The following is a 12,107-nucleotide window of genomic DNA, read 5'->3' on the forward strand; positions in this document are numbered from 1 at the left end:
CACACGCTACTAAAAGGATATTAGTTGTTTCTCAAATGGAAGCAGGCCTAGGCGCTACTCCACCCGAATCTATAGATAAATACTATTTGACTAGCGAGTCCTCTTCGAACTGGGTTAATTTATAGCTACTTGAGCGTGTCTTATCGCGACATAGCTAGCCGGCGCGTCGACGGCGTAGGGTAGGGTCTGATATACTAAATAGTGCTACATCCTGGCGAATAAACGCGATCTTATTGTTTTGAATAGTGTCGATAGCGATAAGATTCTGCCCTCTCGACCGGCTGATTTTTGAGAGGATCTAGTGCGTTTGGGTGGCATGGTTGGTGGTTAAAGAATATGAGTGAGCGTAGGTGCGCGTTATCTGGTGGAGTGCGCCACTTGGTAGTGTGCCCTGTTCGGTAGTGAATTACATCATTTGATAAGAGAGTATAGGAGCCAGCCAAAAGCCGCTACCGCCCATATCGGTCCTCCCAATGATCTTTTAGGCTCTCTACACTCTTAGCTGGGCAGCTCACCCCCCCTGAAGACGGCAACCCACGGGTGTAACAGAAAAGGAAAGGTGGACAGAAAGGAGATCCACTTATATAGGGCAGCTGCAGTCTATGTATGCTACGCGGGGAGTGATGGGGCGTCAGGGAGCGAGTTTGGAAAGACAATGGATCTCAGGTGACCGCAAATTTGGGCGGAAACATAATTTCATATCAATTCGTGGATAAAAAGGCTCTTCAATCCACCACCCCATCGGGAAGGAAGGCAACATAGTCCAGCGGGGCTGGCTCAACTCCATCAGGCTTGCCGACGATCTTTAATGCATCACCCTTGTTAACTTTGACCCCCGGAACTTGATTCGAATAGCGGAGTGTCCATCCAGATAGATGGATGGCGTGTGGCTAAAGACATCCTCACTATTTCCCACCCACTCACCAATCTGCTTGTCATTCAAATATGCCTGCCAGTGAGACTGCCCGCCGTCAATATCGTAGTGATTCACTGCGAGATCATATGTTCCGGAGGGAAACTTGATTTGAGTGGTAGCCGTGCCCATGGTATCATTCGCAGCAGTGACAATAGCCACAGAGCCAGAGGCAGTCTCAAAGGGATTGATAGTATACGCCTTGTATCCCTCCAACTGCATGCTCTCTGCCTCAATGCGCCACGGATGATGGCCGACGCGTTTGGCCGTATCAGGAATGCCTGAGAGATTGTAGTAGAAATTATTTATTGCGTCTCTCCAAACAATTGAATGACCGGCTTGATACTCCAGGCGACGCAGGACGTGTTCGTATCGTTCGTCGTCGATTTTGCCCTTCAGAGATTCCCACTGTGAAAGGAACGTCTGCACAGTCTCCGCGCCGCTGTAGTGCGCATCGTAAAAGTGCTGAATAACGGATTTCCCAGAGTGCAGGCTGTGCATATATTCGACATGATGGAACCACAGCAGAAGATTGTCTGGAGTAGTATCGATGTTTTCATACATCGCGGCAATCTCGCTTGGATACTGGCCTGCGAATCCGGTACCTTTGCTCACAGTGCGATCCATTCCGATGCCTGTATGGTCTGCACGGGTCCACTGGCCCCATCCATTGTTGTCCTGGGAGGCTGGATTGGGCCCGTAATGGGTGTACAGAATGTCGGTCAATGTTTGGATCCCAAGATTTCCACTATAGGCCTCATATGCGGGCCATGAGTCCATGGACATCTTCGTTATAGTACTGAGCACCGTGCGATCCAGACCAAAGGTCAAACGAATCCAGTCCTGCAGCATTGCCTGGGCGTCATCTGCAGGGTTCCATGCAAGGCGACCATAGGCATAGAGGTTCGACATAGAGAGATGGCTTCCCAGCCAGGTTGTATTAGTGCCGACATTGACAACAGCGGCCGAACCACCTAACTTTCGATTGAAGCGTTTCCCGGTAACAACATCTCGGACAAGGGAAGGTTTGCCATCCACCCGCAGGTCAAAATCCAAGATAGTCTTCCAGAGTGGAGGCAAATAAAGAAGATGCGACTGTTGGCCAAGATACTCCTGGGTGACTTCCAGCTCAATAGCAGTACTCGTATTGAAGAGATTTGCAAACAAGGGCGATGCCGGCTCCCGGACCTGGAAATCGATAGGTCCGTATTTGATTTGCACTACTACATTCTCGTCAAACTCGCCATCCAGATCTTTGAAAAAGTTGACCGCAGCGTTCGCACGGTCCGCCGTCCAAACCGACTCATTGAGCTGGTTGTACACGAAGGCACGGAACATGACAATGCCTCCGTACGGCTGTAGTGCCTTGCCGAAGAGGTTTGCTCCTTGGGACAATGTGCGACTGTATGTCTGAGGACCCGGCTGTCCTTCTGAGTCTGCCTTGACCAAGTAGCCTGCCATATCTGGGACATGTTGGTACACATGCTTGGTAATGTTGGACCACCAGCTAATGACGGAGGAGTCGAGTGGATCAAAAGTGCTAAGACCGCCCAGATCCTCGGGGGATGCAAAATTGAGCGAAATGCCAACTTGCACACCATACGGCCTGAAAGTATCGGCAATCCGGCCCAGTCCCTTGAGGTTTGCAGGAGTGAGCAAGGTGGCGTTGGCGTTGAGATTGTTGACCACCACGGCATTGATCCGAATCGAGGAGAGCAGACGGGCATATTGCCTGACTCTCGTCAGATCGGAGATGATTGCTCCATCCTTGAAGAAGATTGAGGGACCGCCGTAACCTCGCTCGATTCGCCCGTCTATATTATCCCACTGGTTCACCCAGCGAATCGGCGCCGAGGGGTTCGTGGAGTAGGAGACTTCCGAGAAGTTACCCTGTGCCAGCATTGACAGGTACTCGAAAGCACCATAGAGCGTACCACGTTCATTTGTCCCAGGATATAAATCCGATTTGCCTCAGTGCTGAGCCAGAAACCGTCTTCTTCCAACTCCGGAACGTCGCGCGAACCACAAGTCTTGCGATATTGGTGAACGGTGCCGACGACGATTGCAGACGAGGATGATTTACATTGATTGTGGCTGATGTGAGGCTGAATCCCATAGATACTCTGGATCCCCGCCTGTCTCTCTGACCCTGCAACGTACACGGGGCTCGTCTCGGTGGCATTGAACACGACAATATTAGCAGGGAGCTTGGATTGGCATTGACCAGAACACGGCAGTGAAGCATAACGTAACCAGCCATCCAAGCCATCCTCAGCGGCTGCAAAGCCTAGAGAGGCTAGGAAGAAGAGGGCTCTCATAATGGCGCCGAGATAGCAGGCAAGGACACTGGGTACTGGGGGACGACTCCAAGATCAGCAGATTCTTGGGATGATACATTATTTTGTGAAGAACAGCTTCAGGCTAAAGTTGGTTACCTTTGCCCGAGGACTTCGGGCTATACTCCGCACTCGCAGACCAATTGTGACCAAATTGCGGAGGCGGAAGTACCAAAAGGTGGATCTTGCGGGTTCCCCGCAATCACGGCGTGGGGGTTCATCCTTGATTGACCCTTAAAGCAAGGGGCAAGGGCCGTTGCTCTGAGAATTATCCAGAACAAGCTTTAGCAGGGAAATCGAGTAATGTCAGGACAATGAGGGGTAACTCAAGTCTCTTGCAAGGTGTGAGATCCCAAGTATTAAGGTAGATAATACAGTACTTCCGGATACCGATATTCCGGTATCATCACAATCCACTTTACTCTGGATAATACATGACATCATGTCTCATTACTTTATAGGCAAGGCAAGTACATAATGTAGCTAGAATTTTACGTTATATTTATCCTTGAGTGGCATATCAAGCTTCTCAAATCTTTTATTTCCTTTTATCACAGAATTAAACGGACCCAAGCTCTTCCAGGGCCGGCTATCCCACCCAAAAATATAAAAGGATTCATTAGGCGGAGCTGAGTACGGAGTATGGTATGAAGAAGGACCAGAGGAAGGATTTGGCACTTTCATCGAGTTGAGGTTTCTTTTTTTTTTTTTTTGGAATGCGAAGTTGTGGTATACTTTTCATCCGAAATTAGGAGCAGCGCGTTTGAATATTCTATTCAATCATTATCATGTCGTAGCTCTTGATCTAGTTGCAGACCTGAACTTGGCGCTATCCCAGCCAAAAGGCGCTAACTGAAAAAAGGTGCTGAGTGGCTTTAAGCGTCTCGCCGAAGGTTGTGCATCGCATAGGAGGCTAAGCGCAAAACAAACGCTTCCAGGTTTCATGTGTATTCTGCAGAGTATGCTATTTGTATCAATGTGAGTTTCAGATACTACCCCGTTGTAAGTTTGGAGGATAATTGTCAAAAAAAAAATTGGCTGGGATCAGAGCAGCTACGGATCGTCAAGCAGTTGCCTTGCGATCCTGCGCTCGTGCGGCAGCCACTTGAGCATGGATTTAAGAAAATGAAGAAAGGATTCCTTCTCGGCGTGGTCAATCCGGGTTGTCTCATGTGCCGTCAAATCCCAACCCAGATAGAGGATGTTTGACAGCCTACTGTTCTGCAGTTACAGCTATACATGATGAAGGAAATAATCTTGTGATATAGTGACTAGTCTGGTCGATCCAACACGATATGTGCAGCTTTGAGATGGGTCAGGATGCTCCCAGGACATGGTGGAGATACACATTTCGTAACAGGTGACACCAATATCAGGGATACAGTATCAACTTTAGGAAAGGATTTTCTCTTGAAATGAGTTTGTTCAGGGCTATTTCCAGCGTCGCCACTAGCGCCCTTTTCCGTTTCCTTTGATTTTTTTCACCCAGGCACTTTATCCAAGTGGGTATGATAAATTGGGCAACCAGGCCCTGGGTCATAAGTCGTGACTGTGCAAATTTGCAACATAGAAAAACAGTCCATTTATGCCTCGCGGCTCAGAATGTCGGAGTCACCGGCATCCAGGACAGCCATAGTAGAGCAGCGGAACAATTTACCGCAGGCAGTGCCAAGCTCAATCTGTACGGGTAAAGATAGTTAGTGCTACGGTCCGCTCTCCGGAATCCCCATCAGGAGATCCCATCGCTGAGCAACTTCACTCTCCGAAGCGGGCTAGCCGACTTCTTCTCCGAGTAGTGGAGCTGCCTGGCAGCTGCGACGGCTCAAATAAGCGTCGGCTTGGCGGGGGTGGACGTACGTTGTTGCCGTTGAAGTGGTGTACGGGGACCTTGGCCAGCATAGCGTAGTACTCGAGCTCGGATTTGCGCAGGGGCGGGCAGTTGCCGGCGATGAGAATCAGCTTGGCCTTGCCGGAGCGGAGGGTCTTCATGCTGGACTTAGAGCCCATAGTGACTGGGGTGCGTTAATAGGGAGTACCGAGCTAGAGTGGGGGCCTTGGGACAACTCACCCTTGCCTGACTTCATGACGAGAGCGAGGCGGGAGGCGAGGGTGTCACCAGACTTCTTGGTCTTGGCCATTGTGTTGTTGGAGGAGGGGATTTTGCGAAGTAGGCGGTGATAGAAAAGTGCAAATTGGAAGATTCTTGAAAAGCACCGAAAAATTGTGCAAACAAAAATTCGGCTGTAAACGTATGGCTCACCGCCTTTGACAATTGTCCACTTCTCTGCGGGCTTTGATTGGACTATAGCAAGGCGGTGGGACCGCGGGGTTCCTGACTCATTTGCGGGACAGGGTGGAAATATTTCTTCGCCGCAGGTCCCACCCCCCCCTTTCCTTCCTTCAAACAACTTTCTTTCTCGACAACCTCATTCACAATGGTTGCCGAAACTAGCAGTCCGTCGACTGCACAACTCCGTCAGTTTTCCCGTCCCCAATCTGCTCGTTGACCTGAATGGCTACTAAATCCCGTAGAGAGAGTCGATGCGCAACCTGAGAACCCATATGCTGCTCTGATCGAGGAGCAGTCAATTGCGATTGTTCCTTCCTTTACCCTCGAGTCCGGTGTTACTCTGTACGATGTACCGGTCGCCTATACTACTCGGGGTGTTCTCTCCCCTAAGGGTGACAATGTCTTGGTGATCTGTCACGCTCTAAGTGGTAGTGCCGACGTGGCCGATTGGTGGGGTCCCCTCCTGGGAGGCCCGGGCCAGGCATTCGATGTCTCCCGGTTCTTCGTGGTCTGCCTGAACAGTCTGGGCAGCCCATACGGCAGCGCGAGTGCGGTGACCTACAAGGATGGTAAGCCTGAGAATGGCTACTATGGTCCAGAGTTCCCCCTCACCACTGTGCGGGATGATGTAAACATCCACAAACTCGTCCTGGATGATCTTGGCGTGAAGCAGATTGCTGCTGTTGTTGGTGGCTCTATGGGTGGCATGCTCACCCTCGAGTACTCTTTCTTTGGCAAGGATTATGTTCGTGCCATTGTTCCTATCGCCACATCTGCCCGCCACTCGGCGTGGTGCATCAGTTGGGGTGAGGCACAGAGACAAAGCATCTACAGTGACCCCAAGTACGATGACGGATACTATCCATTTAATGACCCACCAGCCACTGGTCTTGGGGCGGCCCGTATGTCGGCATTGCTCACCTACCGCAGCCGCAACTCGTTTGAGTCCCGGTTTGGCCGGAACGTGCCGGACCCCTCGAAGCGCCAGAACATCAATGGCACCGAGAAGCTGCCTACTCCTCCCAATGAGCATTGGGCTATTCACAACGATGGACATCGAGGTGGTGCTTCATCGCGGTCGGAGAGCCGACAGAACTCTCCTGTCCCTCAGTCGGATATTCAGTACATGGACCCCCAGTTCTCCGGCACCAAGACGTTCTCGGCGCCGACTCCAACCAAGCCCGACGGTCGTCCTCGCCCACCAACATACTTCTCTGCCCAGTCGTACCTCCGTTATCAGGGCGACAAGTTCGTGAAGCGCTTTGATGCCAACTGCTACATCGCCATGACCCGCAAGCTGGACACCCACGACGTGTCCCGGCACCGCTCCAGTCCGGACTCTGAGAATCCTGTCCTGGAGGCTCTCTCCACGGTCCAACAGCCAGCTCTTGTCCTGGGTATCGAGTCCGATGGCCTCTTCACCTTTGCCGAGCAGCAGGAAATCGCCGCTGGCATCCCTGACTCGCGCCTGAAGCGCATCGATAGCCCGGAGGGTCACGACGCCTTCCTGCTGCAGTTTGAGCAGGTCAACCGTCACATCGTGGAGTTCTTCCACGAGGTTTTGCCCGACATCATGGCACAGTCCAGCACCGATGGCGCGGCCGCTGTGGCGAGCGTCACCAAGCTGACGAAGAGCAGCACCTTCGGTGAGGCCGAAGTGGAGGATATCACTGCGTGGTAGACTCCCATCGTCGCCACTCATATCACCTTGGCGCAGTCACTTGCCGCCACCCCCATGCTCCTGGCTCAGAAACAGCTCCCACCCGGGCCCCCTCTCCATGGCCGTCCACGAAGAGATACCCCGGCCGTGAAGCCCGCGCCTGAGCAGCTAGCATGGCGCACCAGGGGAAGTAGAGGTTGCCGTTCTTTTATCCGTTTCGCTAGTCAGGGAGATGCGCATCCAACTGCCTCTCTCGAATCTCACCTGGTTCATTGCAACCACATTTGCAAGCCCTGGTCGAGAAGACTGCCAAAGAAGCATCCAACTGCTCTCCATCTGACCCACCCTCTGGGTCCCTTTTCCGGGGAAAAATTCGCCTGGGGGTTGATGGGTCCATTTTAAACCTTGCGATGACTAGTGTGTTTTTCGCGCTGGTCATCCGTGCGACGAACGCGTCGCGCTTCTTTGTGTTGAAAAGTCCAAAATATACAACGAGGGGACTATGTCCATTGGCCGTCCATTCGGTGAACTGCTTTTGTCTGTAGAGACCACTGTATCCGTTGTATCTCATCAGATGTCACGTTTGATTACTCCCAATATCACCATGCTTGATCCACTAGGTCCGAAACGTGTGTGTGAATCAACGTCGACTTTTCCATCCCCGGGAAGGGCAAATAGCACGTAGCCTCATCCTACTGTATGAACCATATGTTCTCAGCCCAATGATTCCCCGGGCAACAGTCCTGTTGTATGTCGAAGGTCGGTCGGTACTTACGTTCCCATATCTTTCCACGGGTGGTTAACTAGTTCAGCCAATCCTGGCTTGTGCCTCAATGATTGCCTTTGATCAATCTCTTCTACGGAATACACCGATGCGGTTCGATTGTCAAAGAATCATTCTTCCCAACCTCTGTGAGAGTATTTTACGATAGAGCGGGACAACAGCGGCCGGGCCCGACGTTTAGGTTTGAATGTCATCCTCAGGGATTGTGTGCCTGGCCGCGTTCGCCAAGGTGATGGACTAAACTGGACGTGGAGGGAGGCGTGCTGCTGTGGCGTGCTGAGGCTCCGGTAGGATTGATCGCTTGGGCCTGGTTAGTTCGTGGGATCGGATGGCGGACGTGGATTTTCTTTTGACTAGTGGCGTTTTGAGGAGGCCAAATGGTTGATGCGGGTGCAACTTCGTACGCAGACTGGCCCTTGAATTGCAGTTGGACTGTGGAGTGTGGAAGAGCGAGGCTCCGCTGGGGGAGGTTTTGCCGAGGCGACGCCGTCGGGTTTGTTTATGGTTTGCTCGGCTCGTCGTATAGTCGTCTCGGCTGTCCGCGAATGCTCAACGAAACCACATTGCCCTTGCATCGACGCAGTCGAGTCGATCCTTCGACTGATCCTGATCGAAGTGTGCGACGCACTGATTTGCCAGGAAGATCTTCAGTCTTTGCCCATTGTCTCTCTTTGATGGCTCTACCCAGGCCAACTGGATCGCACCAAACCCAAACCCTGCATCCCCGCTGTCGCCCCTCTCAAGGATGCTTCTGGTAAGGAGGCGCAAAACCCACCCTATCAGCCCCCCACTGCGCCCCCACTTGGACAGGGACCGAAACAACCCGAGTCACAGCTGCCGCGCTGGGCCTGGATCGCCCACGATGGTGGCAGAGGGAGAGGGTGGACGCTAGAGAGGGTGGGGCCGGGGCCGCCTCGGCGAGTCGCCCGAGCAATTACCAAGCACTCGCGACTGCATGATCGGAACGGAGGAGGACGGAGGACGAAGTATACTCCGTACGTGCAACAGGCAAGGAACAGGAACTAGGATGGCGACGGAGTGGCACCAATTTTGTGACTCGTTTCAAAATTAGGGCCGAGGAAATAGGGGCGATATCTACTCGGGTCCTGCCTTCACGGGCTTGTGTCCGAAGCGTCTTAGTGGCCGCTCTAGACTCCCCGTTCGGCTGATTCTAGGCTGAATTCGGCGCTGGTTATCTCCCCGATGGGCAAGGAGATACTCCGTACTTGATACTTGATACACCCAGCGGAAATATTATTTCTGTTGTAGTATTCTCGACAATGAACTCCGTCCTCCATACTCCGTATTCTCCCCCAGACCGACTCTATTTGTCCATTCATTCCCTAAGGAGATCATACAGGACACTAGGACACTAGGACACTAGGACACTAGGACACTAGGACACTACAGTAGGACGCAGTTACGGACCCGTGCCATCACAGCCCTAACCTGCCCCATCGCCTCCACTCCAAACCCCCGGGTTGATTCCTCCGACAAGCACTTAGTGGCTGCATTCTCCGGAGTAGATCATAGTCTGCCGTATCGAATGGCTAGAAGCGGCCGGGCTAGTCCTAGTTGACACGTTCGCGGCGGGCTTATCGCGGATCCCCGTCTAGTCTGCTCCTGCGTGGCCCGAGCTGGTTCTAGTCCTTTGATGCCGGTTCGCTGATTTGTCCCCCGATGGCGGCGAAAAAAAGACAAGACCCTTGGACCCCGAGGCGGGCAGGAGAAAGCTGACACTTATCGAATCCCCGGTCTCGTCTCCCCTCGTTCATAGTTCGTCGCTTCTCCCATAGATACGAGTGAGAAGGACCGGTTCTCCTATTTCTGTCCCTGGTTTCTTTTGTCTCCGTCTTCCGATCTGCGTTTCTGCGTATCCCTCGTTGGCCCTTGACACCCTCCCACCCCCCGCATACCAGCGCCGTTGTACGGCCAACGCCAACCAGCCCACCTCAGCCACAACAATTGGTAATTCATACGCAACACTAAATCTCGCTGGGCAACAGAGGCAAAGGGGAACGCCTGGCATCACGTAACTCGCATATTCCGCCCTGTCCGGCCGTGGCCACGGCGCCGACTCCCCGTCGCCACTCGCATTGCTTCGACCGCATTGTCGGCGTTGGCAGGCCGCTGCGATTATTTGCGCCGTGCATTTCACGACCACTGCACCGGTGATTGCTTCTACTATTGATCCCTCGCTTCCAGCCACGGGCGATTGGATCTGCTCAGAGAGAAATCCCATCTTTATCAACCCAACCGGTCCCGTCCACACCCACTCGCGCTCGAATATCAACAAGCCCTATCAACCACCACCACGATGGAGCGCAAGCTGTCGCAAAAAGCACTCCGCATGCGCCAACGCTTCACCTTCAGCCGTGGCCGAGACCGCGCATCCACCATGCTCCCCGCCAGTGCCACCAGCACCCCCAGCATCCGCCCGCGCTCTGCCACAACGCCTATCTCATCCCACAGCGCCGACCTGGCGTGGGACAGGAACAGCACGGACCGCAGTCGCTACTTTGACTTTACAGATGAACCGGGCTACTTCCGTCCTGCATCACCGCTGATCGACCGGCAGCCCGTCGCCGAGGAGCTGGAGGATGACATGAAACATGCCTGCGCGCTGCTGATACAGAGCATCGACCGCGGGATGCCAATGTGGCCATCGTTCCAGGCAGACCACCGCGCCAATACAGGCCCCGGCCAGCCCACCAAAGCCACCACGTCAGACGCCGTCTCGCGACTCCAGTATCAGGGCGCCAGCCTGTCTCCCCGAATCGTGGAGAACAAGTTCCCCGTCGACAAGATGCCCGACTCCGGCGTAGCCTTCCAACCCAGCGCTGCGTCCGCAGCCACGGGCCGCTTCTACGGGAAGCAGCTCCCGACATCACCGCACGAACAAAGCGAAGCGGTCTTCGAGCGCGAGCGCGGACGAAGCTTCGGCACAGACGCCACGCCTCGCTCGGGTTCTCGCTCGCGCTCGCTGAGCCCAGAATTGTTCCCCTACAGCCCGCCGCAGGTCGACTCGCTGTGGCCACACGTTCAAGACACGTACTTTGAATCCGATGCGCTCTTCGCGGAGACGGACGCCCTCGGCGCAGAGGGCCTGACCTGGCTCCGCGCGAGCCTGGACGTCCACCGCATCGGGGAGGCAGACCTCGCCGTCGACCCGGAAAAGACAAAGACATCCGACAGGATTAATATCAACGTTACCGCCATGCCGGCTGCGGCACCGTGCCGCTTCTATAGTATCCGGCAGCCGCGCGCGAAGGAATCCGGCGCTGCGCGGTGGGCTGAATCGCACGGCCTCGCGCCGCGTCTCTACAGCAGTGTCTCGGCGCACAGCTTCTTGAGTGCGCAGGATATCGCCTCTCACGGCGGATTCCACCAGATGCGTCACTGTGACTCATCGAATAGTCTTAGGCAGGAGAATCATGCGCCGGTGTACTCTCTTGTTCTTCCTGATGGGGCACGGCGGCGGCGGCGGAAAGCGTCCCATTTACTGAAGAGGTTGGCTGGGCTTGGGAGGAAGAGGGATGGGGAGACGGTGGAGTGTCCGCGGGTTGAAAGGGCTGTTGTTGCCGCGGCGTGAGGATGATGGGGATCACCCTCGCCCTCGCCCTCGCCTTGATGGGCGTAGCTACGCCTCGGATTCGGCCTCCCATGATTATGATGATATCTTGCGCTTAGCCCTTTTGTTTGTTCATTTGCTGATAGACTGTGGATGCCTGTACATATACCCTCTCTGTGTTCTACCTGTGCTTACACTTCCTTGTTCCAAATTTACTTCTACTTACCGGTCGAATGCAGTACGTACTTCCTTTGCATAAATATGAGTAGATAGGCGTCTGTGATGGAGTGGTCTTTCATCTCAGATTAAAATCACCGGGGGGCCATGAGGGCGGGCGTCGGGCCAACAATCCCTGTTCTCGTACTCTTAGAGCGGGTTGGAAACGAGGATCAGCGCCTGTGTAGGATAGATTTTCCCAGCGCCATTCCGCGCGGCATAATATTTACATAGGCAGAAGTCTACTACGAGACAGTGAGGGCTTATGGTTCAATGGAGATTCAGCAATTAGAAAAAAAAGAAAAGAGTCAAGTACAGACAGAGTGGATGTATCCAA

General features: G+C 53.7%; 4 protein-coding genes across 4 annotated transcripts; 2 read left to right on the plus strand and 2 right to left on the minus strand.

Moving 5' to 3' along the window:
• Positions 1-725: 725 nt before the first annotated feature.
• Positions 726-3,231, minus strand: aguA (alpha-glucuronidase; the record flags this gene model as incomplete). Its single annotated transcript, XM_056685026.1, has 3 exons — positions 726-841; positions 925-2,803; positions 2,848-3,231. 3 exons carry the CDS (start codon positions 3,229-3,231, stop codon positions 726-728), a joined length of 2,379 nt encoding a protein of 792 aa, XP_056548632.1.
• A 1,601-nt stretch (positions 3,232-4,832) lies between these two features.
• On the minus strand, positions 4,833-5,387 carry N7482_002902 (60S ribosomal protein eL30; the record flags this gene model as incomplete). The annotated part of the gene is made up of 3 exons (XM_056685027.1): positions 4,833-4,928; positions 5,107-5,261; positions 5,318-5,387. 3 exons carry the CDS (start codon positions 5,385-5,387, stop codon positions 4,833-4,835), a joined length of 321 nt encoding a protein of 106 aa, XP_056548633.1.
• A 297-nt stretch (positions 5,388-5,684) lies between these two features.
• Positions 5,685-7,220, plus strand: met2 (homoserine O-acetyltransferase; the record flags this gene model as incomplete). The annotated part of the gene is made up of 2 exons (XM_056685028.1): positions 5,685-5,724; positions 5,782-7,220. The coding sequence occupies 2 exons, from the start codon at positions 5,685-5,687 to the stop codon at positions 7,218-7,220; spliced, it is 1,479 nt and encodes a 492-aa protein (XP_056548634.1).
• A 3,080-nt stretch (positions 7,221-10,300) lies between these two features.
• N7482_002904 (uncharacterized protein) lies at positions 10,301-11,575 on the plus strand (the record flags this gene model as incomplete). Its single annotated transcript, XM_056685029.1, has 1 exon — positions 10,301-11,575. One exon carries the CDS (start codon positions 10,301-10,303, stop codon positions 11,573-11,575), a length of 1,275 nt encoding a protein of 424 aa, XP_056548635.1.
• Positions 11,576-12,107: the final 532 nt, after the last annotated feature.

The sequence above is a fragment of the Penicillium canariense genome (assembly GCF_028826845.1).
Source record: "Penicillium canariense strain IBT 26290 chromosome Unknown utg000001l_segment0_segment0, whole genome shotgun sequence".
Lineage (NCBI taxonomy): Eukaryota > Fungi > Ascomycota > Eurotiomycetes > Eurotiales > Aspergillaceae > Penicillium > Penicillium canariense.